At 40.3% G+C, this 27,574-nt stretch overlaps 1 protein-coding gene and 2 non-coding genes across 5 annotated transcripts in view; all 3 read right to left on the reverse strand.

The window, feature by feature from the left end:
• Positions 1–441: 441 nt before the first annotated feature.
• Positions 442–27,574, reverse strand: part of nphp3 (nephronophthisis 3) — a 49,162-nt gene continuing 22,029 nt past the window's right edge. The window contains exons 16-28 of one of the 3 annotated variants that reach the window (XM_061965830.1): positions 24,019–24,148; positions 23,776–23,940; positions 21,223–21,317; positions 21,019–21,141; positions 20,747–20,936; positions 20,442–20,683; positions 20,287–20,362; positions 14,958–15,085; positions 14,647–14,887; positions 14,456–14,581; positions 13,368–13,483; positions 10,313–10,496; positions 442–993 (exon numbers count right to left, since the gene is read on the reverse strand). In XM_061965830.1, the coding sequence (XP_061821814.1) occupies positions 10,328–10,496; positions 13,368–13,483; positions 14,456–14,581; positions 14,647–14,887; positions 14,958–15,085; positions 20,287–20,362; positions 20,442–20,683; positions 20,747–20,936; positions 21,019–21,141; positions 21,223–21,317; positions 23,776–23,940; positions 24,019–24,148 (1,801 nt within the window). In that variant the 3' untranslated portion in view covers positions 442–993; positions 10,313–10,327. Of the gene's footprint in view, positions 994–9,947; positions 10,497–13,367; positions 13,484–14,455; positions 14,582–14,646; positions 14,888–14,957; positions 15,086–20,286; positions 20,363–20,441; positions 20,684–20,746; positions 20,937–21,018; positions 21,142–21,222; positions 21,318–23,775; positions 23,941–24,018; positions 24,149–27,574 lie in introns of those variants that run through there. The other 2 variants (XM_061965831.2, XM_061965829.1) reach the window with 2 other exon arrangements.
• LOC133609954 (U2 spliceosomal RNA) lies at positions 6,747–6,937 on the reverse strand. The gene has a single exon (XR_009815812.1). It is a non-coding gene; the product is annotated as a U2 spliceosomal RNA (small nuclear RNA).
• On the reverse strand, positions 16,662–16,852 carry LOC133609952 (U2 spliceosomal RNA). The gene has a single exon (XR_009815811.1). It is a non-coding gene; the product is annotated as a U2 spliceosomal RNA (small nuclear RNA).

The following is a 27,574-nucleotide window of genomic DNA, read 5'->3' on the forward strand; positions in this document are numbered from 1 at the left end:
ACTTATAATAATATCACTAACATAACAATAGCACAAAAGTATTGTTGCCGTTTTTTGGAATGTTTTTGTAGAGGGCGGAATAGAGGACCACCCATTGACTCTATTCTACTAGACTTTTATTTACGAGTTAGAACTTATGTCTTCTTTTCTCTCATTATGATTGGGAACGATAGGCAAACTTGAAAAAAAAAAAGTACAGTTCCCCATTACTTAGTTGGCGGAGATGGGGCAGGTTGGTCGACGATCACATTTCTCTACAAATACTGCAGGAAAATGAGATGTCTGATTGGCTGATCGTGGTTCTTGCAGGATTTAGATATTTTTGGACCCTCAAAAGTGGAAAATATCACTGTTGAAATGCTGCAATTCTTATGAAACAACATTATTAATCTTATCTTAATAAACATATTTATTAGCAGAGTTTGTGAAATATTGGATTCCATCTTTTATTCCAAAACATTTATAGAAATAAACACATTTACAGTACACAGTATACATGCACTGATAAAATAAAAATAACTCATTGGGTAATGTGGTCGCTATCTTTATTTATAGTACAATATATATTTGTTTTTTCAGATCGAGACTTAAATTCTTCAAAAAAATACTTCCCTCAAAATGACGTGAGAGGCTTCATGTTACAATACTATCTGGCAAAGTATTATGTTTCACAAATACAAATATAAAACAATTTTGGCATTTGCAGTACTGCTAATACTGTATTACACAACTGGTATTAGCGAAAATGTATATAGTTTATAATAATCCTCATTATCTCAGGGCATTATTTGCAAACCTTCACATAGTACCTCTGTCCGCCAGTGTCACCTGGGGCCAGGAGGGAGAGGGGCAGGTCCCCTCATGCTGAAGGTCTCCACGCTGGATGAATGGCGTGAGGGCGCGTTTCCACACACCAGCGATGGCTCCGCCTCTTTGATCTCCATGGCACGCTTGTAGAGCTCGGCCGCCTTTTCGAAATCGCCTTCTTCGTAGCTGCATAGAAAAACGTCAGATGACGGAACATGAATAAACACTCATGTCCCAACTGGGCTTTTATTTGGTTTGTTATTGTTTTTACTTTCTATTTGCACAATCTACTCTATTTATAAGCTATTCCTATAAACCAAACCAGGCTATTATTTTAGTTTTACTGGGATTCAACGATAGTCTGTTTTTGTCAAAGCATCTTTTTAATTTTTTCATTTCTTCTGTTATTTTTATTTGTATTATCTTCTGTGTGTTCTCTCCTGAACAAAACGCTGTTGTATCATCCGTGATTGATTTACTGCAGCAGCCGAATGTACAAACCCCGTTTCCATATGAGTTGGGAAATTGTGTTAGATGTAAATATAAACGGAATACAATGATTTGCAAATCATTTTCAACCCATATTCAGTTGAATATGCTACAAAGACAACATATTTGATGTTCAAACTGATAAACTTTTTTTTTTTTTGCAAACTTTAGAATTTGACGCCAGCAACACGTGACAAAGAAGTTGGGAAAGGTGGCAATAAATACTGATAAAGTTGAGGAATGCTCATCAAACACTTATTTGGAACATCCCACAGGTGAACAGGCAAATTGGGAACAGGTGGGTGCCATGATTGGGTATAAAAGTAGATTCCATGAAATGCTCAGTCATTCACAAACAAGGATGTGGCGAGGGTCACCACTTCGTCAACAAATGCGTGAGCAAATTGTTGAACAGTTTAAGAAAAACCTTTCTCAACCAGCTATTGCAAGGAATTGAGGGATTTCACCATCTACGGTCCGTAATATCATCAAAGGGTTCAGAGAATCTGGAGAAATCACTGCACGTAAGCAGCTAAACCCGTGACCTTCAATCCCTCAGGCTGAACTGCATCAACAAGCGACATCAGTGTGTAAAGGATATCACCACATGGGCTCAGGAACACTTCAGAAACCCACTGTCAGTAACTACAGTTGGTCGCTACATCTGTAAGTGCAAGTTAAAACTCTCCTATGCAAGGCAAAAACCGTTTATCAACAACACCCAGAAACGCCGTCGGCTTCGCTGGGCCTGAGCTCATCGAAGATGGACTGATACAAAGTGGAAAAGTGTTCTGTGGTCTGACGAGTCCACATTTCAAATTGTTTTTGGAAACTGTGGAAGTCGTGTCCTCCGGACCAAAGAGGAAAAGAACCATCCGGATTTCTATAGGCGCAAAGTTGAAAAGCCAGCATCTGTGATGGTATGGGGGTGTATTAGTGCCCAAGACATGAGTAACTTACACATCTGTGAAGGCGCCATTAATGCTGAAAGGTACATACAGGTTTTGGAGCAACATATGTTGCCATCCAAGCAACGTTACCATGGACGCCCCTGCTTATTTCAGCAAGACAATGCCAAGCCACGTGTTACATCAACATGGCTTCATAGTAAAAGAGTGCGGGTACTAGACTGGCCTGCCTGTAGTCCAGACCTGTCTCCCATTGAAAATGTGTGACGCATTATGAAGCCTAAAATACCACAACAGAGACCCCGGACTGTTGAACAACTTAAGCTGTACATCAAGCAAGAATGGGAAAGAATTCCACCTGAGAAGCTTACAAAATGTGTCTCCTCAGTTCCCAAACGTTTAAAGAGTGTTGTTAAAAGGAAAGGCCATGTAACACAGTGGTGAACATGCCCTTTCCCAACTACTTTGGCACGTGTTGCAGCCATGAAATTCTAAGTTAATTATTATTTGCAAAAAAAAATTAAGTTTATGAGTTTGAACATCAAATATCTTGTCTTTGTAGTGCATTCAATTGAATATGGGTTGAAAATCATTGTATTCCGTTTTATATTTACATCTAACACAATTTCCCAACTCATATGGAAACAGGGTCTGTACAAAAAGAAACCTGCTTAGTTCATCTGTAGACGGCATGGAGTTGAAGTGTCAAAAGCGTTCAAATAAGCGGTCAAAGTCTCCTATAAAATGTGCAATATAGCATCTACGCCCCTTTTATAGTGCCCACCTCGAATGTCATGTGACTAGGGTTGTACAGTATACCGGTACTGGTATAGTATCGCGGTACTAATGAATCAGAAACAGTACTATACTCTGTTTGAAAAGTACTTGTTACCGGTCACGTCATGATATTGCTGGCTTTACTAGCAGAGGGGCATGTTGGCAGCGCACAATCACAGAGTACTTACGAGCAGACACTGTGTAGACAGAAAAGGGAGAACGGATGCATTTTGGTCTAAAAACTAACAATAAAGGTGAAGTTATAACACGGATACGCCCTCAGGAAGAGGTGCTTTAAGACATGGCTCGCTAGCTAGCGGTGAACGTCCATCCGCAGTCTGCAATGTTTTAGCTACTTCTAAATCACTAATCCTCGCCTCCATGGCGACAAATAAAGTAAGTTTCTTACAAGTATCATTATCACTGCAGGACGAGGAATAGCTAAACATACACACACGTAGGAGGATACAATAGCTAACCGCAAACAGCAAGCTAGCACCCCTGAATGTAAACAAATGCCATGGGTGGATCGACACCTGACATCCACTGTAATGATACCAAGTACAATAGTGTATCTAGTCGATACTACTATGATTACATCAACATTTTTTTATCGTCACAATTTTTTTCTTCCGTTTTCTTAAATTCATATTATGTTTATAAACTCTGGAGATACGTCCCTGGACACATGAGGACTTTGAATATGACCAATGTATGATCCTGTAACTACTTGGTATCGGATTGATACCTAAATTTGTGGTATCATCCAAAACTAATGTAAAGTATCCAAACAACAGAAGAGTAAGTGATTATTACATTTTAACAGAAGTGTAGATAGAACATGTTGAAACAGAAAATAAGCAGATACTAACAGTAAATGAAGAAGTGGATTAATAATCCATTTTTACAGCTTGTCCCTCATCATTTTGATGAATAAAATAGAATGAGAAGTGACGCAATATGTTACTACATACATCAGCAGACAAATTAGGAGCCTTTGTTAAATTTACTCACAACTAAAAGACAAGCTGTCTAGTTTGTTGACTATTTTATTTAAGGACAAAATTGTGCTTTGATTGCAATAAGAAACGTATGTTTATTGCACCGTAAGATGTTTTGTTAAAATAAAGCCAATAATGGCATTTTTTGTGGTCCTCCTTATTTAGAAAAGTATCGAAATACATTTTGGTACCGGTACTAAAATATTGGTATCGGAAAACCCTACATCAATCAATCAATGTTTATTTCTATAGCCCTAAATCACAAGTGTCTCGAAAGGCTGCACAAGCCACAACGACATCCTCGGTTCAGATCCCACATGTGACACATACTTCCGTTTTGTGAATACACACCACGTGACCTAATATACACCTTTCTTTTTATGAAATACTACACACCAGATTATAGTATCTCACTAACTTTATCCAAGAGTAGCCTCCAAACTGGAGAGGGCGCCAACACAACATCCATCCATCCCATCCATTTTCTACCGCTTATTCCCTTCGGGGTCGCGCTGGAGCCTATCTCAGCTACAATCGGGCGGAAGGCGGCGTACACCCTGGACAAATCGCCACCTCATCACAGGGCCAACACAGATAGACAGACAACATTCACACTCTTGGGCCAATTTAGTGTTGCCAATCAACCTATCCCCAGGTGCATGTCTTTGGAGGTGGGAGGAAGCCGGAGTACCCGGAGGGAACCCACGCAGTCACGGGGAAAACATGCAAGCTCCACAAAGAAAGATCCCGAGCCCGAGATTGAACCCAGGACTACCCAGGACCTTCGTATTGTGAGGCAGACGCACTAACCCCTCTATCACCGTGCTGCCCGCCAACACAACAGTTCTTTAAAAACATTCAATCAGGCTGGGAACTATAATATTCAATCCTTCTTTCAATTCAAGGAGTAATGGAAACTTTCTTTCTTTAGTTTATTTCGAACATGAACATCATAATACATCACACAATTTCATATCATTTCATTTTACATCATGCCCGAAAAGGAGTAGGAAGAAGCAAAGCTTATTTAATCCTACCCCTTTCCCACTTCAAAGCGTTTACAAATATATAGAATCATTTACTGACCTTTTTATATAATAAAATAACATCTATGAATTAGTATACAACAGTTTTGTAATATGTAATTAATTAATTAATTCAGTCATTATTAACAAACTGAGATGAAGAATATCTTATTTTCAATAAGGTTGGAAGTATTTCTCATAATTCTTCTTCTTTGTACTTTGTAAGCACTATTATTTTGAACAACCTCTAAACTGGATCATATCAGTACAATTTTTAACTTCTTTACTTAATCCATTCCATCATTTAATTCCACATACTGATATGCTAAAAGTTCTAAGTGTTGTACATGCATATAAATGTTTTAAATTATTTTTTCCTCTAAGGTTATATTTCTCCTCTTTAGTTGAGAAGAATTGTTGTACATTCTTTGGTAGCAGGTTATAGTTTGCTTTGTACATCATTTTAGCTGTTTGCAATTTTACCAAATCACCGAACTTTAATATTTTTGACTTAATAAATAAAGGGTTTGTATGTTCTCTATATCCAACATTATGTATTATTCTAACTGATATTTTTTGTAACACGGTTAGCGAATGTAGCGCACATTTGTAGTTATTTCCCCATATTTCTGCACAATAACTCAGATATGGTAACACTAGCGAGCAGTAGAGAATATGTAGTGATTTTTGGCCCAGGACATATTTTGCTTTGACTTGTCCAGGGTGTACCCCGCCTTCCGCCCGATTGTAGCTGAGATAGGCTCTAGCGCCCCCGCGACCCCGAAGGGAATAAGCGGTAGAAAATGGATGGATGGATGGGCATTATTGAAATGTTTTTTGCCACCTTATGTTGTATGTTTTGTATATGAGTTTTCCAGTTCATTTGATCATCTATTAATACTCCCAAAAATCTAGTTTATTTTACCCTTTCTATGTCTACTCCGTCTATTTGTATTTGTGTATGATGCTCTTTTCTACTATTGCAAAATAGCATTATTTTAGTTTTACTGAGATTCAAAGATAGTCTGTTTTTGTCAAACCATCTTTTTAATTTGTTCATTTCTTCTGTTATTATTTGTATTATCTTCTGTGTGCTCTCTCCTGAACAGAAAGCAGTTGTGTCGTCCGCAAATAAAACCAACTTTAAGTCCTTTGTAACCTTACAAATGTCGTTTATATAAAGATTGAACAATCTTGGTCCCAGTATTGATCCCTGGGGTACACCACAGGATATATCTAGCCGTGTTGACATATTTTCACCCATCTTCACATATTGCTTCCTGTTGGTTAAATAACTTCTTACCCAATTCAATACCAAACCTCTGATGCAAACTACCCATCAAATGAATAAAAATGACAATAACATGTTGTAAATGTAAAGTTCTTACTGTAAAATCGACAGTCTACATACAACAAATTCAATAATTAAAAATTAAATCCAGAGGCAATTTTATACATTATTCACTGTTACAAGCAGCCCTCTGATGGCAGTCATAACTTTCATGAGGCCCTCAATGAAAGCCAGTTTGACATACCTGGTCTAAAGTTAAATACTCCCCGTTGATAACTTAATTAATTGTAAAAAAATTCACTAAAAGTCAGACTTTTAAATAACTTATTATGAGGGTATGTTCATTTAAGTCCTTAACTGGATCCTCAACCTCTATATCAATTCATTGAGTGTACTCAAACATGTACTAGTTCAATACTCATAATGTACTACTTATTTTCAACAAGAGAGGGGGTGCACCGTTCCTGGAGGTACTGCAATACCAGGTCGATGCGTGGAGTGGACGGAGCAAGCCCCTGTTCCATCTCCCAGTTCCAAAAATCAATTTAATATATGGTCCCCGGATAGGGGACGTATCAGATATTAAACTGATAAGAACAGATACTACACTTGATCTTAGCCAAAAGGCCGAGAAGCGATACTGCTGGACAGTCAGAAGGGAGGATGTCATTCCGGACACAACTAGCTAAAGTGACGGTCACACACACTAAAATACGATGACGTCACATATCAACACACCAAACAACAACCGTGACATTTTTGAATGATTGCATTGTTTTGAATGCCGTTAATACTTTTTATGAAAGGAATTGTTGCCGACTTATCTCGCCGCAAATGGTCACGTGGTTCACGTCGGTCCAATAGTAAGCGGCGAAACAAATATTTCATACACTCGCAGCATAGCGGTGTCATTTAACCAAATAAAACCATGCATAGTCTTCAATATAAAATACATAAACGTTGGTCGGTGGTAGATCATTATTACAAAAAGCAAACAAGCCGTTCGGTCAACATTTGATCAATCCAATCGTCGAGCCCGCCTTGTCAACAAACTACTTCTGGTTTCCTTGCTGAGCCACGGAGACTAACGCTGGCGCCACCAAGTGACGTGGAGTGGTAACTACACCACTTTAAACTGGACATGAAGCCAACACATACAACCATTCGTCACATGATAAGCGTTATAGTAACTGACGCGTAGTGAAATTCATTAAATAAAATGCATAGAATGTATTAATAGTATTTTAAAACAACACAAGCATATCTAGCCGCCATAATATCGGAGTTTGAACTTTGCTTGTAATGCTAAAGTGCAAACTGCAAGTGTTACCAGTAGGTGGCAGTACAACTTTTCTGTACACTGTATTCTCAGTTAGACATTTTTTAAACAATATAACTACATACACAAACAACAATGTAACCATATAAACAGCACAAAATGTAGATATTTATGAATATAAGATAGACGAGAAAATATTGACATATTAATGCTAGTATATGGTTGTCTGGGTAAGCACGTGTTAAGGTTGTAGTTCTTACCTGTCGACAGCTATTTTCTTCCGTTTGGTTACTTCCAAACAAGTGAAAAAAGCACCAAGACAATTAGTATAAAAAACATTGAATGTTTTTGAAGAGGTTTAAATTGTATATTCAATGGGTAAAGTTAGGAAAATGAGTCCTTACACGGAGTTTGAAGGCCATGTCACTTCGCTGCGAGGCTAAATGAGCTTTAAGCTAACACCACTCGACCTATGTCGGTGTTGCCAGGTGGCAAATGACCAATTATCGTACCAGAACCTGAAAATTGTATTTTGAGGGGAAATGATCATACATTACCGAGTTGATGTTGCTGAGAAAATCTTTAACAGTAAAAAAAATTACCACAGATTCTGAATTATATATGTTGTTATTGCAGTTTTACCTTTAAAAAACTGCTAGAATAAAGTTGCAGGGTCAAAAAGAGCGCCCCCCAGCTGGCTGTAAAAGCGGTGCTGCTGGGAATGTTATGGTTGACAGATGTTCTCATATAGCTTACTTTAATACAGACCGGGGAAAATTCAGGCCCAGGACCCTTAAGCTTTTCAGTCTGGCCCGCTGGACATCCCAAATATTTTTTTTAGATCTCGTGATGTTTTCAAATGACTGTAAGTCTTGAACTATACAACATATTTCAATGGTTGGAATCTGCGCTTTTGCATGATATATTAGTTACTATGGTCATCTAATTAGTTACTATGGTCATCTAATTAGTTACTATGGTAATCTAATTAGTTACTACAGTAATCTAAAAGTCACAGCAGCTCAGACGAGGCACCAAGCAGTGTGGGTGGGGAGTGTTTCCACAGAGTGTTTCCAGAGCGGCCAGCCTGAAATGCGGTCATGGCTGTCTGAGTGATTGGAGCACATACTTGTTGGTCACAAAAAAACATTCATGAAATTTGCTTCTTTTATGAATTTATTATGGGTCTACTGAAAATGTGAGCAAATGTGCTGGGTCAAAAGTATACATACAGCAATGTTAATATTTGCTTACATGTCCCTTGGCAAGTTTACCTGCAATAAGGCGCTTGGTAGCCATCCACAAGCTCCTGGTTGAATTTTTGATCATCCCCTCTTGACAAAATTGGTGCAGTTCAGCTAAATGTGTTGGTTTTCTGACATGGACTCGTTTCTTCAGCATTGTCCACACGTCAGGACTTTGGGGAAACACCTTAATTCTAGCCTGATTAAGCCATTCCTTTACCACTTTTTGCTCATTTTAAGCAAATGGCGGCGCACTAATGTCACAAAAGCATCACTGCATTTGATTTTTCCTTCAACATCAATTACTCACTGCAGACTTCATGAGGGCCAACAAATATAATTAAACATCACTTACTGTACAAGGTCTGCAGTCATTGAGGCCGACTGGTTTTTGTTTTATCACAGTTTGGATGAGGAATGACTCATAATCATCACAAAGAAAAAAGGGGGTGGAACCAAGCATGTTTACGTGTCTTTCTTACCATTTCCGGTTGTAAATTGGATCCCAAAGTTGAGCAACTTGTCGGACGATGTCTTCATATTTTTACTATTAAGGTGAGAGGCATTATTTATGATCGAGAATAAACTTTTACAAGCTCAGAGGTGAGAAAGCAGCTCACCGACCAATGATGTCAATACAGCAGCACAAGCTAGCTAGCGCTCTAAATAAATAGTTTGTCTGCAATAGCACTTATAATAATATCACTAATATAACAATAGCACAAAAGTATTGTTGCCGTTTTTTGGATGTTTTTGTCGAGGGCGGAATAGAGGACCACCCATTGACTCTATTCTACTCGACATTTATTTACAAGTTAGAACTTATGTCTTCTTTTCTCTCATAATGAGAACGATAGGCAAACTTTAAAAAAAAAGTACAGTTCCCCATTACTTAGTTGGCGGAGATGGGGCAGGTTGGTCGACGATCACATTTCTCGACAAATACTGCAGCAAAATGAGATGTCTGATTGGCTGATGGTGGTTCTTGCAGGATTTAGATATTTTTGGACACTCAAAAGTGGAAAATATCACTGTTGAAATGCTGCAATGCTTATGAAACAACATTATTAATCTTATCTTAATAAACATATTTATTAGCAGAGTTTGTGAAATATTGGATTCCATCTTTTATTCCAAAACATTTATAGAAATAAACACATTAACAGTACACAGTATACATGCACTGATAAAATAAAAATAACTCATTGGGTAATGTGGTCGCTATCTTTATTTATAGTACAATATATATTTATTTTTTCAGATTGAGACTTAAATTCTTCAAAAAAATACTTCCCTCAAAATGACGTGAGAGGCTTCATGTTACAATACTATCTGGCAAAGTATTATGTTTCACAAATACAAATATAAAACAATTTTGGCATTTGCAGTACTGCTAATACTGTATTACAAAACTGGTATTAGCGAAAATGTATATAGTTTATAATAATCCTCATTATCTCAGGGCATTATTTGCAAACCTTCACATAGTACCTCTGTCCGCCAGTGTCACCTGGGGCCAGGAGGGAGAGGGGCAGGTCCCCTCATGCTGAAGGTCTCCACGCTGGATGAATGGCGTGAGGGCGCGTTTCCACACACCAGCGATGGCTCCGCCTCTTTGATCTCCATGGCACGCTTGTAGAGCTCGGCCGCCTTTTCGAAATCGCCCTCTTCGTAGCTGCATGGAAAAACGTCGGATGACGGAACATGAATAAACACTCATGTCCCAACTGGGCTTTTATTTGGTTTGTTATTGTTTTTACTTTCCATTTGCACAATCTACTCTATTTATAAGCTATTCCTATAAACCAATGCTATTTATAACCGACTTTTTTAATTATTCTGTACACAGTATTGTTCTTGCGGTACCGTACTCCTTGGACTAAATCGAGGACATGGGAAACTAAATTCTGTGCCATCTCATGTGTACAGCAGTGATGTACCCCCTGTGAACATTTTTTTAATTCATGTACCCCCAAATCAGAGCAAAGCATTTTTTGGTTGAAAAAAAGAGATTAAGTAAAATACAGCACTATGTCATCAGTTTCTGATTTATTAAATTCTATAACAGTGCAAAATATTGCTCATTTGTAGTGGTCTTTCTTGAACTATTTGGAAAAAAAGATATAAAAATAACTAAAAACTTGTTGAAAAATAAACAAGTGATTCAATTATAAATAAAGATTTCTACACATAGAAGTAATCATCAACTTAAAGTGCCCTCTTTGGGGATTGTAATAGAGATTAGGGATGTCCCCATCCAGGTTTTTGCACTTCCGATCCGATCCCGATATTGTTTTAGCACTTCCGATCCGATACCGATACTGACCGATACTGGCCTATCCGAGCATGTATTAAAGTTTAAAGTTATTTAGCCTACTTAGTTGTCAGAATCATGTTGAAAAGGGTTTTAGTACTCTTGATAACAACTAGCCAGCTGAATTAGGAGAGTTTGAATAATACACAATGGTTGGTAACAAGAAACTGACCGGTTTATTCAAGGATAAACACAAAATAGACAAAATACATGACAAACAGAAATGGCATCATTGAACTAGGGCTGGGCGATATGGCCTTTTTTTAATATTGCGATATTTTAAGGCCATATTGCGATACACAATATATATCTCGATATTTTGCCTTAGCCTTGAATGAACACTTGATGCATATAATCACAGCAGTATGATGATTCTATGTGTTTTGATTGATTGATTGAGACTTTTATTAGTAGGTTGCACAGTGAAGTACATATTCCGTACAATTGACTACTAAATGGTAACACCCGAATAAGTTTTTCAACTTGTTTAAGTCGGGGTCCACTTAAATTGATTCATGATACAGATATATACTATCAGATATATACTATCATCATAATACAGTCATCACACAAGATAATCACATTGAATTATTTACATTATTTATAATCCAGGGTGTGGAGGGGGGCGCCTGATGTAAGTGTCAAAAAGACAGCCAAAAGAGTTTGATATGAGAATAAATCTAAAGTTAAAATATAGGGTAGAAATGCACCCATTTGCAGAAAATGTAGTCTTGATTTTCAAAATGTTCTTTCAAGGCTTGCATGTCTACATTAAAACATTCTTCTTCATACTGCATTAATATATGCTACTTTTAAACTTTCATGCAGAGAAGGAAATCACAACTAAAAAAAATCACTATTTTTTTCATACGGTGTTGATGTGGAAATTATTTTGATGGTGTGGACGTGTGGCACCGAACGGGGATAAGCGTCTTGACAGACGTTACAATATTTGAACAATGATGACGAAAACTGTTTTCTCTGTCGTGTCCGTGTGTCGAAAATTGTTATGCGCTTATTTTTTTATTTGATTTTGTGTGTGGCATAGATTTGCCGTGCGCAGAGGACGCTTGAGCAGGCGCGCACCTTAGCGGCTGCGCTAGCATCTCAGCTAACGTTAGCTGCTGGGAGAGGGCGTATACGTATGTAACGTATGACGTGACAGTATGTGACGTGTGTAAGAAGGTGCGCTTGCTGTCTGTGAGAAGGAGACAGAAGAAGGAGTGAGAAGAGACTGTAGTGCAATGCCAGCAGCTAAAAGCAACTGCGTGAGAATCCACAGACCTGTGGATGTGTTGAAGGTGTGCTGGAAAATGCGGAACGGAAATAGGGAGCAGCAGAAAAGTGGAATGTATTATTTAAATCTGTGCGTTGGAAAACACAGACCGGAGTTTTTTTAAAACTGGATCTGGATCGGCATTTTCCCATGCCCTGCCGATACGCATTTTTTGGCAAATATCGGCGGCCGATCCGATCCAAATATCGGATCGGGACATCCCTAATAGAAATCTATCTGGATTCATGAACTTAATTCTAAACATTTCTTCACAAAAAAATAAATCTTTAACATCAATATTTATGGAACATGTCCACAAAAAATCTAGCTGTCAACACTGAATATTGCATTGTTGCATTTAGTCTCCTCTTAAAAAATCAGGTGGCTTTACCGACATGGCAAGCGTGTTTTGTCCGGAGATGCCGCTGAAGATGTGCGGGCTTCATGCCGCTGTTAGCTAACATTTCTCCACAGAAAAAACACAATGCCTTGGGGGGGGGGGGGGGGTTACAACTCCAAGCCGTAAATCCCATTAACACATATTCTTCGGAATACTGTCTGAATTTTGCCGGCTCTGGTTTGGCCTTCTTTGGCACATGTTCCTCCTTGTTTTCAGCTGCATTACTGCTACGCTTTAACCAAGCCTCCATTGTTTTCTACATCGATAGTTGATTGACAGTTGGTGCCGTGTGGCACCGCCAGGTAGGGTCAAACCATCATGGCATGGGGGAATTTCTGGATTTATGGTAATGATTGGAATAGCCTACTTGATTTGATGTTCAGTTTATGAACTTACATTCATATTTTGTTGAAGTATTATTCAATAAATATATTTCTAAAGGATTTTTTAATTGTTGTTATTTTTAGAATATTTAAAAAAAATCTCAGGTACCCCTTGGCATACTTTCAAGTGCCCCCATTTGAGAACCACTGGTGTACAGTGAAGGGTTGTGTACCTGAGCACGGCAAGATTCTTCAGTGTCTCTCCAACGCGGGGGTGTGAGCGTCCCAAAGTGTCCTCGTACACTTTCAGTGCTCGCTCGTAGAGAGGCAAGGCTTCACTGTGCTTCTTCTGACAAATACACAAAAACACACATTATTGCGTAAAAACAAAACATATATAGTCAAACCTGCTTATAGTGACCACTAAAGGGAAACAACCACCACTGACAGGTTGGTTACTATTTTAAATTTTTTAGCCAGTGTTTTATCTAGTGTGTGTCATTTGGCAATAGAAATAGCAATGGTGCATTTGTCCTTGCTTTTGTAAACACGCATGATTGTCTAATAATAAAATAACTAGAAAAGCACTCAAAAAAGGGTACACTTACTCCAATACTGGAGTAAAGAATCCTAAATCCATACGGTGATTTGGATCACCTCCAAAATTCCCTTTTCTGATATTTCTTGAAGGTTTCGGCAAATCTGTGGAAGTATTATTGTAGCATGTGTGTCTCAATATGTCTATAATGACAGTTGATTCTGTCTGTCTGTATTTTGATTAATGTGTGTGTAAAAAAAGAAGTTTTGTGTCCGTGTTTCGGTCTGTTTGTGTGTGAAAAAAAATAGTCTGTATTTTGATCCATTTATATGTAAAAAAATGGATTTATTTCGATCAGTTTGTGTGTAAAAAAAATGGTATCTGTATTTCGATATGCGTATGTGGGTAAAAAATATATATTTTTAGATTTGTGTAAAGTAGGAACCCTAAATTGTTCTTTTTCTTTTTACACACAACTTCTGATACACTGATTAAAATACAGATGTTCTTTTTTTATACACACAGATCAAAATAGGGACAGACAGATTGACTGAGAGTGTGTATCTAAACAGAAGGAGAAGACGTGCGTTTCTAATAGAATTGAATGTGACGCAGGGAAGAAAGTGTGGCTGTGTGAGCGTGTTCGTAAGTGATGGACTTGCTGTATCACAAATAACTGAGACTCAAGCTATCAACAAAATGTATAACATTTCTTTGCTCTGCTGGGGAAATTGTTTTGGCCGCCAACACAGGTTGACTGTAATAATAATCAATAAAAGTTACCAGCTGGCAGTAGCTCACTGCCAGGTTGACCAGTGCTGTGGCCACACTGGGGTGTTTGGGCCCAAAACTCTTTTCTCTGATGTCCAGCGAGAGCTCATAGAGTGGCACCGCCTTCTCCAGCTTCCCCTGGGACACACACAAAAAAAAAAATCAGCTTTGGCTTTCCAAAGTTTTAGAGTCATCCACCTCACCTTGCGCTTGTACAGCATGGCCAGGTGTTTGAGCGTGTAGGCCAGCGAAGGGTGGTCAGGGGACAGGGCCCTTTTGCGGATGTCCAGCGCCCTCTCATACATGTCCTCGGCCGCTTCGTAGTCCCGCTTCTCCGTGTGAAGCGCTGCCAGGTTGTTGAGGGACTGAGCGCAGTCAGGATGATCGGGACCCAGGACCCGCTGGCGCATCTGCAGGGAGCGGGTCAGGAACACCTTGGCCGCGCTGGGGAGGACACATAAGGTGGTGGGAACGTGCCGGAAGTGTCTGAGGAGTTTTGCGGGGCGAGTCTTACTCCAGGTTGTTTTGGAGGTAGTAGAGCACGCCCAATTCATTGAGAGTTTTGGCGCAGTCCGCAGAGTCTGTGCCCAGGGTGAGCTCTTCAAGCTGGAGGGCTCGGCGACGCAACAAGGTGAAGCCGTACTGGAAGACCAACATGAGTTTTCAATATCGCTTTATTTGACTACACCGTATTTTTCGGACCACATTAAAGGCACTTTATATGGGTCATATTGTGATTTTTTTCTACATTTAAAACACTCCCTTGGGGCATACTTGCCAACCTTCAGACCTCCGAATTCGGGAGATTAAAGGCATTGCTTTCAAGGCACGCCCCCAATATTGTTGTCTGGCCGGAAATCGGGAGATTTTCGGGAGAGGCACTGAAATTCGGGAGTCTCCTGTAAAATTCGGGAGAGTTGGCAAGTATGCCTTGGGGTCTACGTAACATGTCATGGTTGATTGATTGATTGATTGAGACTTTTATTAGTAGGTTGCACAGTGAAGTACATATTCCGTACAATTGACCACTAAATGGTAACACCCGAATAAGTTTTTCAACTTGTTTAAGTCGGGGTCCACTTAAATTCATAAATGATACAGATATATACTATCAGATATATACTATTATCATAATACAGTCATCACACAAGATAATCACATTCAATTATTTACAATCCGGGGTGTGGAGGGGGGGGGGGGGGTTAGGTTTGGTTGTTATCATCAGTCATCAACAATTGAAAACAGAGAAATGGATATTGGAACAGTGTAGGTCTGACTTGGTAGGATATGGACAGCAAGTAGTGGGGGGGGGGGGGGGGGGGGAGAGAGAGAGAGAGAGGGGGGAGAGAGGGGGAGAGAGAGAGAGAGAGAGATCATAAGGCATAAGAAAATATCTGCATTTGATTATTATCAATCGGGGGAGAGTGTTAGTTTAGGGTTGTAGCTGCCTGGAGGTGAACTTTTATTGCGGTTTTGAAGGAGGATAGAGATGCACTTTCTTTTATACCTGTTGGGAGCGCATTCCACATTGATGTGGCATAGAAAGATAATTTTGCCTAGAATTGTCAGTGTCATCCTGTGGCTTGAATTGTGTGTGGTGGCTTCCCTTCAACACTTTTTTGTTGACAAAAACTAAAGTGACTTCTTTACAGCATATTACTGTAAATTTGAAGAAAAAAAAATACTACTGTTTTTTGCATTAAAATTCTATTGACTGAGCTGCAAATTTTGACTGTAAAATATATGGTGTTGTAGTGTGTTTCTGTAAATGGAAAAATTCTATTGACTGAGCTGCAAATTTTGACTGTAAAATATATGGTGTTGTAGTGTGTTTCTGTAAATGGAAAGATGGTACATTTGTTTGTTTTGACGGTAGAAAAACTGGCAGCTAGGTTTCCAGAATACAAATAAGCCATAACTGCCATGTGGCCCTCAATGAAACCCAGTTTGCCATCCCTGGCCTAAGATGAATTTCTCCTCCATAATAACTTATTTAAATTTCCATAAAACACTACAAGCCAGACTCTTATGAGTTTCTTTGCAAAGCTATGATGACAAATGCCTGAATTCCCATCATTGATACACAATCCAATCATTGATACACAACTCATGACAAATGCCTGAATTCCCATCATTGATAAACATCCCAAGTCGCTGGAAATACTCTCACATTTTCCAAACTATTATTTTAAGATGACGTAATTGTTTTCAACAAAAGAGGGGGTGCACCGTTCCTGGAGGTACTGCAATACCAGGTCGATGCGTGGAGTGGACGGAGCAAGCCCCTGTTCCATCTCCCAGTTCCAAAAATCAATTTAATATATGGTCCCCGGATAGGGGACGTATCAGATATTAAACTGATAAGAACAGATACTACACTTGATCTTAGCCAAAAGGCCGAGAAGCGATACTGCTGGACAGTCAGAAGGGAGGATGTCATTCCGGACACAACTAGCTAAAGTGACGGTTAAACACACTACATAACGATGACGTCACATATCAACACACCAAACAACAACCGTGACATTTTTGAATGATTGCATTGTTTTGGATGCCGTTAACACTTTTTATGAAAGGAATTGTTGCAGACTTATCTCGCCGCAAATGGTCACGTGGTTCACGTCGGTCCAATAGTAAGCGGCGAAACAAATATTTCATGCACTCGCAGCATAGCAGTGTCATTTAACCAAATAAAACAATGCATAGTCTTCAATATAAAATACATAAACGTTGGTCGGTGGTAGATCATTATTAGAAAAAGCAAACAAGCCGTTCGGTCAACATTTGATCAATCCAATCGTCGAGCCCGCCTTGTCAACAAACTACTTCCGGTTTTCTTGTTGAGCCACGGAGACTAACGCTGGCGCCACTAAGTGACGTGGAGTGGTAACTACACCACTTTAAACTGGACATGAAGCCAACACATAAAACATTCGTCACATGATAAGCGTTATTGTAACTGACGCGTAGTGAAATTCATTAAATAAAATGCATAGAATGTATTAATAGTATTGTAAAACAACACAAGCATAGCTAGCCGCCATAATATCTTAGTTTGAACTTTGCTTGTAATGCTAAAGTGCAAACTGCAAGTGTTACCAGTAGGTGGCAGTACAACGTTTCTGTACACTGTATTCAGTTAAAGACATATTTTTAAACAATATAACTATATACACAAACAACAATGTAACCATATAAACAGCACAAAATGTAGATATTTATGAATATAAGATAGACGAGAAAATATTGACATAATAATGCTAGTATATGGTTGTCTGGGTAAGCACGTGTTAAGGTTTTAGTTCTTACCTGTCGACAGCTATTTTCTTCCGTTTGGTTACTTCCAAACAAGTGAAAAAAGCACCAAGACAATTAGTATAAAAAACATTGAATGTTTTTGAAGACGTTTGAATTCTATATTCAATGGGTAAAGTTAGGAAAATAAACCTTGCACGGAGTTTGAAGACCATGTCACTTGCTGCGAGGCTAAATGAACTTTAAGCTAACACCACTCGACCTATGTCGGTGTTGCCAGGTGGCAAATGACCAATTATCGTACCAGAACCTGAAAATTGTATTTTGAGGGAAAATGATCCTACATTACCGAGTTGATATTGCTCAGAAAATCTCTAACAGCAAAAAATTACCACAATTTCTGTGTTATATATGTTTAAAAAAAAAAGTAGAATAAAGTTGCAGGGTCAAAAAGAGCGCCCCCTGCTGGCTGTAAAAGCGGTGCTGCTGGGAATGTTATGGTTGACAGATGTTCTCATATAGCTTACTTTAATATGACCGAGTGTGTAAAATCAGCAGTGTTGGGTTAGTTACTGAAAACCAGTAACTAGTTACAGTTACTAGTTACTTTATTTCAAAAGTAACTCAGTTACTAACTCAGTTACTTACACCAAAAAGTAATGCGTTACTGTGAAAAGTAACTATTTAGTTACTTCTTCTACTTTTTGTTTTTAAAGCTCCCATTAATGCCCTTTTAGCCTTCATTTCAGTACTGTTATTGCACTGGAGAATAATACAATCTGTTGATCAACTTGACATACATTTGCATCACTGAACTCTGCTTAGCAATGTGCTCTACATACAACACACAAAGACAAAGATATATGTTTCAAAGGGCCAATTTATTTCAGGCCAGAACAAATTGACAAAACTATTTTAAATAGCTGCAACATAACATACATAAGTAACAAACAGCATACCGGTAATAACACTAACACTAACCACGTTAAACCCAGATTCCAAACTAACAAAGGTCTTAACTCATTGTCTTTCTATGCCACTTCAATATGGAATCCACTCCCAACAGGTGTAAAGTAAAGGGCATCTCTATCCTCCTTCAAAACCGCACTAAAAGAACATCTCCAGGCAACTACAACCTTAAACTAACACCCTCCCTTCCACATAATACCTCTTCGGATTGTAAATAATCAAATGTAGACATTTTTTCTTATACTTTCTGATCACTCTCTCTGTGTCCACTACTTGCTGTACATATCCTACCAAGTCAGTCCTACACTGTTTCAATGTCCATTTCTCTGATGATGCAATTGTTGATGCTGATTGTTGATGACAGAAGTGTTGATACCAACCACACCTAACCCCCCCCCTCCATATCCCACACCCCGGATTGTAAATAATTCAATGTATATACCCTGATGATTATCTTGTGTGATGACTGTATTATGATGTTAGTATATATTTGATAGTATATATCTGTATCATGAATCAGTGGACCCCGACTTAAGCAAGTTGAAAAACTTACTGGGGTGTTACCATTTAGTGGTCAATTGTACGGAATATGTACTGTACTGTGCAACATACTAATAAAAGTTTCAATCAATCAATCAATCAACAACATAGCTGTAAAGCTGGCTTCACCTAAGGAAGGCACACGTGACATACACAAAGCCTAACCAGGCAGATTTGAATTGTTGTTTTGGGCAGTAGACGGGATCTTTGATCCAAGACACAACTTACATTTAACTAAACAAAAGAAAAGAAGGGAGAATATCTCATACTTGCCTCTCCCCGGGACAACCATTCTCTCAAATTTCTCCCGATTTCCAGCCGGACTTAAGGCACGCCCCTCCAGGTCCGTGCGGACCTGAGTGAGGACAGCCTGCCGTCACGTCCGCTTGGCCAACCAAAAAGTAACCACAGAACACTATACCCGTATAGTCGTATAGTGTTCTGTGGTTACTTTTTTGTTGGCCAACGGTTATTATTGCGCACCCCCCTCCCCTCCCCTCCCCTCACCTCCCCACACCCGCACACACACACAGAGAGCGCAGAGGAAGAATCAGAAGCACGTCTCTGCTTCGCTGCCATAAAACACGATCAGATCCTCAGTTTCTAGCCGATACTACATAAAAAATAACGTAAAATAACGCAGTAACGCATCATGTAGTAACGGTAACTGAGTTACTTAATATAAAAAATAACGCGTTAGATTACTAGTTACCGCCGAAACTAACGGCGTTACAGTAACGCGTTACTTTGTAACGCGTTAGTCCCAACACTGAAAATCAGGCACTTTGAAGCTTTTTTTTAGGGATATTGCGTGATGGGTAAAATTTTGGAAAAAACTTCGAAAAATAAAATAAGCCACTGGGAACTGATTTGTAATGGTTTTAACCCTTCTGAAATTGAGATAATGTTCCCCTTTAATTCCACGACTGTATATATCGGTATCGGTTGATATCGGAATCGGTAATTAAGAGTTGGACATCGGCAAAAAAGCCATTATCGGACATCTCTAATTTTAAGTGCGCCTTACCGTCCGAAAAATACTGTAATTGATTTCATATAATTACACTTGGATCACTCACCATGTGACCTTTCTGGTGAGCAGTTTTCTGCCTTATCTTCATGGACCTCTTCTTTAGCTTCTCAGCTTGTTCATACCTGTTGAAGACGATGAGAGCATAGCTAAAGAGGAGGATCGATGAACGAGTGCTAATCAGTGACGGCGCCGAGGTACTACTTGTTCTGTTTCTGGTAGAGCACAGCGAGAGACTCCAACTCCCGCGCCACGCTGGCGTGCTCGGGCCCGTAGGCGTTCTCGCTGATCTCCAGCGCCTGCTTGTAGAGCTGCTCCGCATTGCCGTACTTCTTCCACTGGACGTAGACCCCGGCCAGCTGGTGCAAGGAGCGCGCCACACTCGGGTGGTCTGGGTCCAGGGCGGTCTCCCTGATCTCAAGTGACCGTTGTAGAGGAGCCATGGCCTAAAGAAGACACAGGCAGGGATCGGTGGGTTGTCCATGTGAAGAGCGTGAACGCCTAAACACCTGACTGGGGAGGCCCAGGTCTTTCAGGAAGCGCCCCAAGGTCTCGTACAAGTTGGCCAGGTTCCTCATGCTCTCCTCACTGGCGCAGTTCTTTTCATAGTGTTTCAGCGCATCAAAGTACTCTGTGGCCATGGAGCTCTTGTCCTTGCCCACATACTGCCAGTAGGCCAGCAGCTCAGAGAAATGGCCCCTAAAGACAACAGCACATACACACCCTCCGTTATTTTGAGTGTATTCCTGTGTCCGGCGTGCACGTGTGTGTGTGCGTTAACCTTTTGTAAAGGTTCTGGGACACAAACAGATTCAAGAGGCTGAGTTGGAGTTTGCTTTTTTCCTCCTGTTGCTGCAGCAACCAGGGCAACTCGTCTGCAACACGCCACGTCACACCGTCATGACTGCACACGGACAACACAAAATTTAGTGACAAAGGCGAGAGCGGGTGACTGAATGGAGGAAAGACGGACGCCCCGCGGAACCTGAGTTGCTGGCTAAAGTAGTGGATCAGTTTGTCCCTGAAGGTACCGGCGCTGCATCCACTGCTCAGGAACTCCAACCTCACTGCTTCCCACACCTGGCAACATACACAAACAAATCCAGATGTATTTGGACAGTGAAATACTGGTTTGGACATACCGTATTTTTCGGACTATAAGTCGCAGTTTTTTTCATAGTTTGGCCGGGGTTGCGACTTACACTCAGGAGCGACTTATGTCAATCAATCAATCAATCAATCAATCAATCTGGCTTCCTGTGCACTAAAGATGTGACTTTAAGGTTTTACTACTTACGTATAAAATACTACATGGTCTAGCTCCAGCCTATCTTGCCGATTGTATTGTACCATATGTCCCGGCAAGAAATCTGCGTTCAAAGAACTCCGGCTTATTAGTGATTCCCAGAGCCCAAAAAAAGTCTGCGGGCTATAGAGCGTTTTCTATTCGGGCTCCAGGACTATGGAATGCCCTCCCGGTAACCCGCTACCTCAGTAGAAGCATTTAAGTCCCGTCTTAAAACTCATTTGTATACTCTAGCCCGGGGGTCGGCAACCCGCGGCTCTGTTTTGAGGCATGTTAAAAAAAATAATGCACTTTGTGACTTCTATAACAAATATGGCAGTACCATGTAGGCATTTTTTTCCATAACTTGAGTTGATTTATTTTGGAAAACCTTGTTACATTGTTTAATGCATCCAGCGGGGCATCACAACAAAATTAAGCATAATAATGTGTTAATTCCACGACTGTGTATATCGGTATCGGTAATTAAGAGTTGGACAATATCGGATATCGGCAAAAAAGCCATTATCGGACATCTCTAGTTGGTACACAATTTTTTCTAGTACCTCAAATTCAAACCGCACTTTAATGTATTTTCATTCAATATAAGATACAGGATTTGAGTCCGAAAAACTCCACAATGTGGCTCACAGCTTGCCGTTTGCCAAAGCACTGGTGAGAAGCACTGATGTATACAAGTAATCAAAAATAATAATTTACCATCTGAAAGTGTTGTTTGGTAAATGTTAACTTGAAATAAAAGCACTGGTGAGAAGCACTCATGTATACAAGTAATTAAAGAATGCAAATAATAATTTAACATTTGAAAGTGTCGTTGAGTAAATGTCAACATGAAATAAAAGTCTACTTATACTTTATCTACTGCAGAATGTTTGTTATAACAAGCAAAAACAAAACAAAACATTTTGACATTCTCTTTACCCCCACAAAACGTACCAAAAAAGAAGCAAAACCATGGCTCTAAAACCAGGTAGGGAACGTAGCGTAGGTTAACTGTACTGTTGCACCTCTCGTAAACACAATTATATATATGAACAAAATGACAGTTGTCAGCTGTTAGCATATGTTACCTCAATCAAACATGGTGGACATGTCTGTTACAAGATACTGCAGTAGTAAACTCTAGGGACTAGAGATGCGCGGATAGGCAATTATTTCATCCGCAACCGCATCACAAAAGTCGTCAACCATCCGCCATCCACCCGAACCAACATTTTATCAAAACCACACCCGCCCGCACCCGCCCGTTGTTATATATCTAATATAGACGATGCAAGGCATTAGTGAGGTTATAAAGCTTTTGCCTGTTAAAGAAAGGTGACTGATCCAATGCAGCAGAGACATTCAATGCGTGCCATGCTGTCACGGCCCAGACGCACACCAGTGCGCAATCATCTGGGAGCCGCGCTGAGCGCACCTCCAAGCGCGCTCGCGCGCGCGTCACTCACACTGCTGCAGGCAGCTGCGTTCCATCTTCAATCAACACGGCACTGATGAGAGGGACGACTACTTAAACAACCGCCACCAGAGATCCTCCTACTGCCTCCCGACCACGCTTCCGCCCCTGTACAAACCCTGCCTGCCTCGCCCTTGTCTGACAGCACCGCTCCTCTCAACACGCACCTCCAACACTTACGGTAAAACCCTCCAGTTAAATTCCACACATAGTCTGACACCCATTTCCTGTTTGGTTACATACACATCTAATATATATATATTTCCGAATTGGTTTAACCGCCACCCGCCTGAATCTATTTAAAATCGAATTTTTTTAAATTTCACCCGCCCGACTCGCGGATTATCCGCGAACTCCGCGGTTGTGTCCGCAAACCGCGCATCTCTAGTAGGGACGCAACAGTAATCCTGCACGGGACAATCTGCTTTGATTTAAAAAAGAATATTGTGATATTAATCGAGACCATGTCTCCCAGCCCTTTTGTACACTTCTGCCATCTAATGTCTTGGAATTGCAAATGCATGCAAAGTCTACTACATACTACTTGCAAGTCAGATTCAGCAGTGTAAGAAAAGATAGCGGATAATAACGGTTCTGTTGCTCAAAGTTTTAAATGTTAAATATTTGTTTTTAAAATCTTATTATTAAACAAATGAACACCTCATGAACACACACAAAAGTACAGAAAATTGGTACCGTCGAATTGGTACACGGTATTGATTCCTAAGTACCGGGAATTGGTACTGTATGTGAAAGTTAGCCATCCCTCAACATACCTGCAAGTGCTGGAACCTGATAAGGCCACAGCGCAGGGTGACGATGCAGAGTCTGCTCAGACGGTACAGCAGTGAGGACAGCACAGCGAATTCCATTTCTGGGAAAAGATCTAGAAGCTCTGATTCACTCACTCCATTGTGGCTAGAATACACAAGGCAGAGTATCTACAACAACATAGAAAACAGTTAAGGGTGGCAAAACTGTCCTTTGTAAAACAAGGTACTGTCGTTTGGGTGTCCTACCTCTCTCATGAAGAGTTGCTCTCTTTCTGAGCTGTCCAGAATCATTTTGAGCGCGAGGCGGTAGAGTGCCAAGGTGTCCTGACACTGGAGGCACTGCTCAAGGCTCTTCTCCAGCGACCAGCACCAGCTACTGTAAGAAAAAGTAATGAGTAATGTGGAAAACTGCACATTTTAGATTGAGCTTTCAATTTTGGCCAGCCTTTGGCCCACCTGTGCAATAATCTAATCCAGTGTTTTTCAACCTTTTTTGAGCCAAGGCACATTTTTATCATTAAAAAAATACAGAGGCACACCACCAGCAGAAAAGGTTAAAAAATGAAACTCCACCAGGTTGTCGTGCCTTATTTTGAGTTTGTTGTTGTTTCCTGTGTGTCGTGCTTTAGTTCCTGTCTTGCGCTGTTATTTTGGTGACCCTTCCTGTTTTGTTGGTGTTCTCCTGTAGCAGCTTCACGCCTTCCTTTGAGTGCAATTGCCCGCACCTGCTTTGTTTTCGCAATCAAGACTATTTAAGTTGTGCGTACGCCATCCTTCTTCGTGGGGACATTGTTGATTGTCATGTCATGTACGGATGTGCTTTGTGGACGCCGTCTTTGCTCCACACGCTGTAAGTTTTTGCTGTCGTCCAGCATTCTGTTTTGGTTGACTTCGTAGCCAGTTCAATTTTACCTTTGTTTTACATAGCCATCCCTATGCTTCAGTGCCTTTTCCTAGCGGCACTTGCCTTTTGTTAATTTTTGGTTTAAGCGTTACATACCTTTTTACCTGCACGCTGTCTCCCGCTGTGCTCTGCATATTGGGATCACGACAAACCATCCTCGACGAGTTCCGACTTCTACAAAGCAATGAACTACCTGCTGCCACCTACTGATATGGAGTATTACAAGATTACCCTGCTAAGATCTACACAGCACAGGCACTAGACAACGGCACATTATTATGATTATTGATGCAGAAAATATTTTTTGGACCAATTAGGTGAAGTTGCATAATTTCCCACGGCACACCAGACAATATCTCACGACATGTGCCACGGCACAGTGGTTGAAAATCACTGATCTAATCCACATTTCTATGGATTAACTGAGTCAGCAAGGGAGAAGTGCTCACAAACACAGATTTAGAAAGACTATTTGAGAAAACTAGCCCTGTTATCCATCCATCCATTTCCTACCGCTTGTCCCTTTTAGGGTCGCGGTTATGTACACAGAAAAAGTTTTACACCATTGAGTGGGGAGCAAAATACAAAAGTGTTGCTTTTATTTTTTCTGATGGCTGTATCTGCATCTGTGCAAGTGCAACTTTTGTAAACGTCACTCCCACACCTTAAAACTGGGGTGTCCAAACCTTTTCCACTGAGGGTTGCACACTGAAAAATCAAAGGATGCTGGGGCTACTTTGATATACAAACCCCGTTTCCAAACGAGTTGGGAAATTGTGTTAGATGTAAATATAAACGGAATACAATTATTTGCAAATCATTTTCAACCCATATTCAGTTGAATATGCTACAAAGACAACATATTTGATCAAACTGATAAACATTTTTTTTTGTTGCAAATAATCATTAATTTAGAATTTGATGCCAGCAACACGTGACAAAGAAGTTGGGAAAGGTGGCAATAAATACTGATAAAGTTGAGGAATGCTCATCAAACACTTATTTGGAACATCCCACAGGTGTGCAGGCTAATTGGGAACAGGTGGGTGCCATGATTGGGTATAATAACAGCTTCCCAAAAAATGCTCAGTCTTTCACAAGCAAGGATGGGGCGAGGTACACCCCTTTGTCCACCACTGCGTGAGCAAATAGTCAAACGGTTTAAGAACAACGTTTCTCAAAGTGCAACAGCAAGAAATTTAGGGATTTCAACATCTACGGTCCATAATATCATCAAAAGGTTCAGAGAATCTGGAGAAATCACTCCACGTAAGCGGCATGGCCGGAAACCAACATTGAATGACCGTGACCCTCGATCCCTCAGACGGCACTGTATCAAAAACCGACATCAATCTCTTAAGGATATCACCACATGGGCCCAGGAACACTTCAGAAAACCACTGTCACTAAATACAGTTCATCGCTACATCTGTAAGTAAAGTTAACTATGCAAAGTGAAAGCCATTTATCAACAACATCCAGAAACGCCACCGGCTTTTCTGGGCCCGAGATCATCTAAGATGGACTCATGCAAAGTGGAAAAGTGTTCTGTGGTCTGACGAGTCCACATTTCAAATTGTTTTTGGAAATATCCGACATCGTGTCATCCGGACCAAAGGGGAGGCGAACCATCCAGACTGTTATCGACGCAAAGTTCAAAAGCCAGCATCTGTGATGGTATGGGGGTGCATTAGTGCCCAAGACATGGGTAACTTACACATCTGTGAAGGCACCATTAATGCTGAAAGGTACATACAGGTTTTGGAGCAACATATGTTGCCATCTAAGCGCCGTCTTTTTCATGGACGCCCCTGCTTATTTCAGCAAGACAATGCCAAGCCACATTCAGCACGTGTTACAACAGCGTGGCTTCGTAAAAAAAGAGTGCGGGTACTTTTCTGGCTCGCCTGCAGTCCAGACCTGTCTCCCATCGAAAATGTGTGGCGCATTATGAAGCGTAAAATACAACAGCGGAGACCCCGGACTGTTGAACGACTGAAGCTCTACATAAAACAAGAATGGGAAATAATTCCACTTTCAAAGCTTCAACAATTAGTTTCCTCAGTTCCCAATCATTTATTGAGTGTTGTTAAAAGAAAAGGTGATGTAAAACAGTGGTGAACATGCCCTTTCCCAACTACTTTGGCACGTGTTGCAGCCATGAAATTCTAAGTTAATTATTATTTGCAAAAAAAAATAAAGTTTATGAGTTTCACGGTGGCAGAGGGGTTAGTGCATCTGCCTCACAATACGAAGGTCCTGAGTAGTCTTGGGATCTTTCTGTGTGGAGTTTGCATGTCCTCCCCGTGACTGCGTGGGTTCCCTCCGGGTACTCCGGCTTCCTCCCACTTCCAAAGACATGCACCTGGGGATAAGTTGATTGGCAACACTAAATTGGCCCTAGTGTGTGGATGTGAGTGTGAATGTTGTCTGTCTATCTGTGTTGGCCCTGCGATGAGGTGGCGACTTGTCCAGGGTGTACCCCGCCTTCCGCCCGATTGTAGCTGAGATAGGCTCCAGCGCCCCCCGCGACCCCAAAGGGAATAAGCGGTAGAAAATGGATGGGATGGATGGAGTTTGAACATCAAATATGTTGTCTTTGTAGTGCATTCAATTGAATATGGGTTGAAAAGGATTTGCAAATCATTGTATTCCGTTTATATTTACATCTAACACAATTTCCCAACTCATATGGAAACGGGGTTTATATTTAATTTTCAAAACCAATACAATATATAGATATTTTTAAAGAAAAAAGTGTCGCAAAAGTCACATTTGAGAGGGTTATTTCCGATTAGGGACAGACAGACAACTTAGAACACACAAACGCAGATCTGAATACACACACTCAGACTGATATACAGACACACAAATTAGTACACACGCACGCAAATTGGA

The sequence above is a fragment of the Nerophis lumbriciformis genome, linkage group LG07 (genome assembly GCF_033978685.3).
Source record: "Nerophis lumbriciformis linkage group LG07, RoL_Nlum_v2.1, whole genome shotgun sequence".
Lineage (NCBI taxonomy): Eukaryota > Metazoa > Chordata > Actinopteri > Syngnathiformes > Syngnathidae > Nerophis > Nerophis lumbriciformis.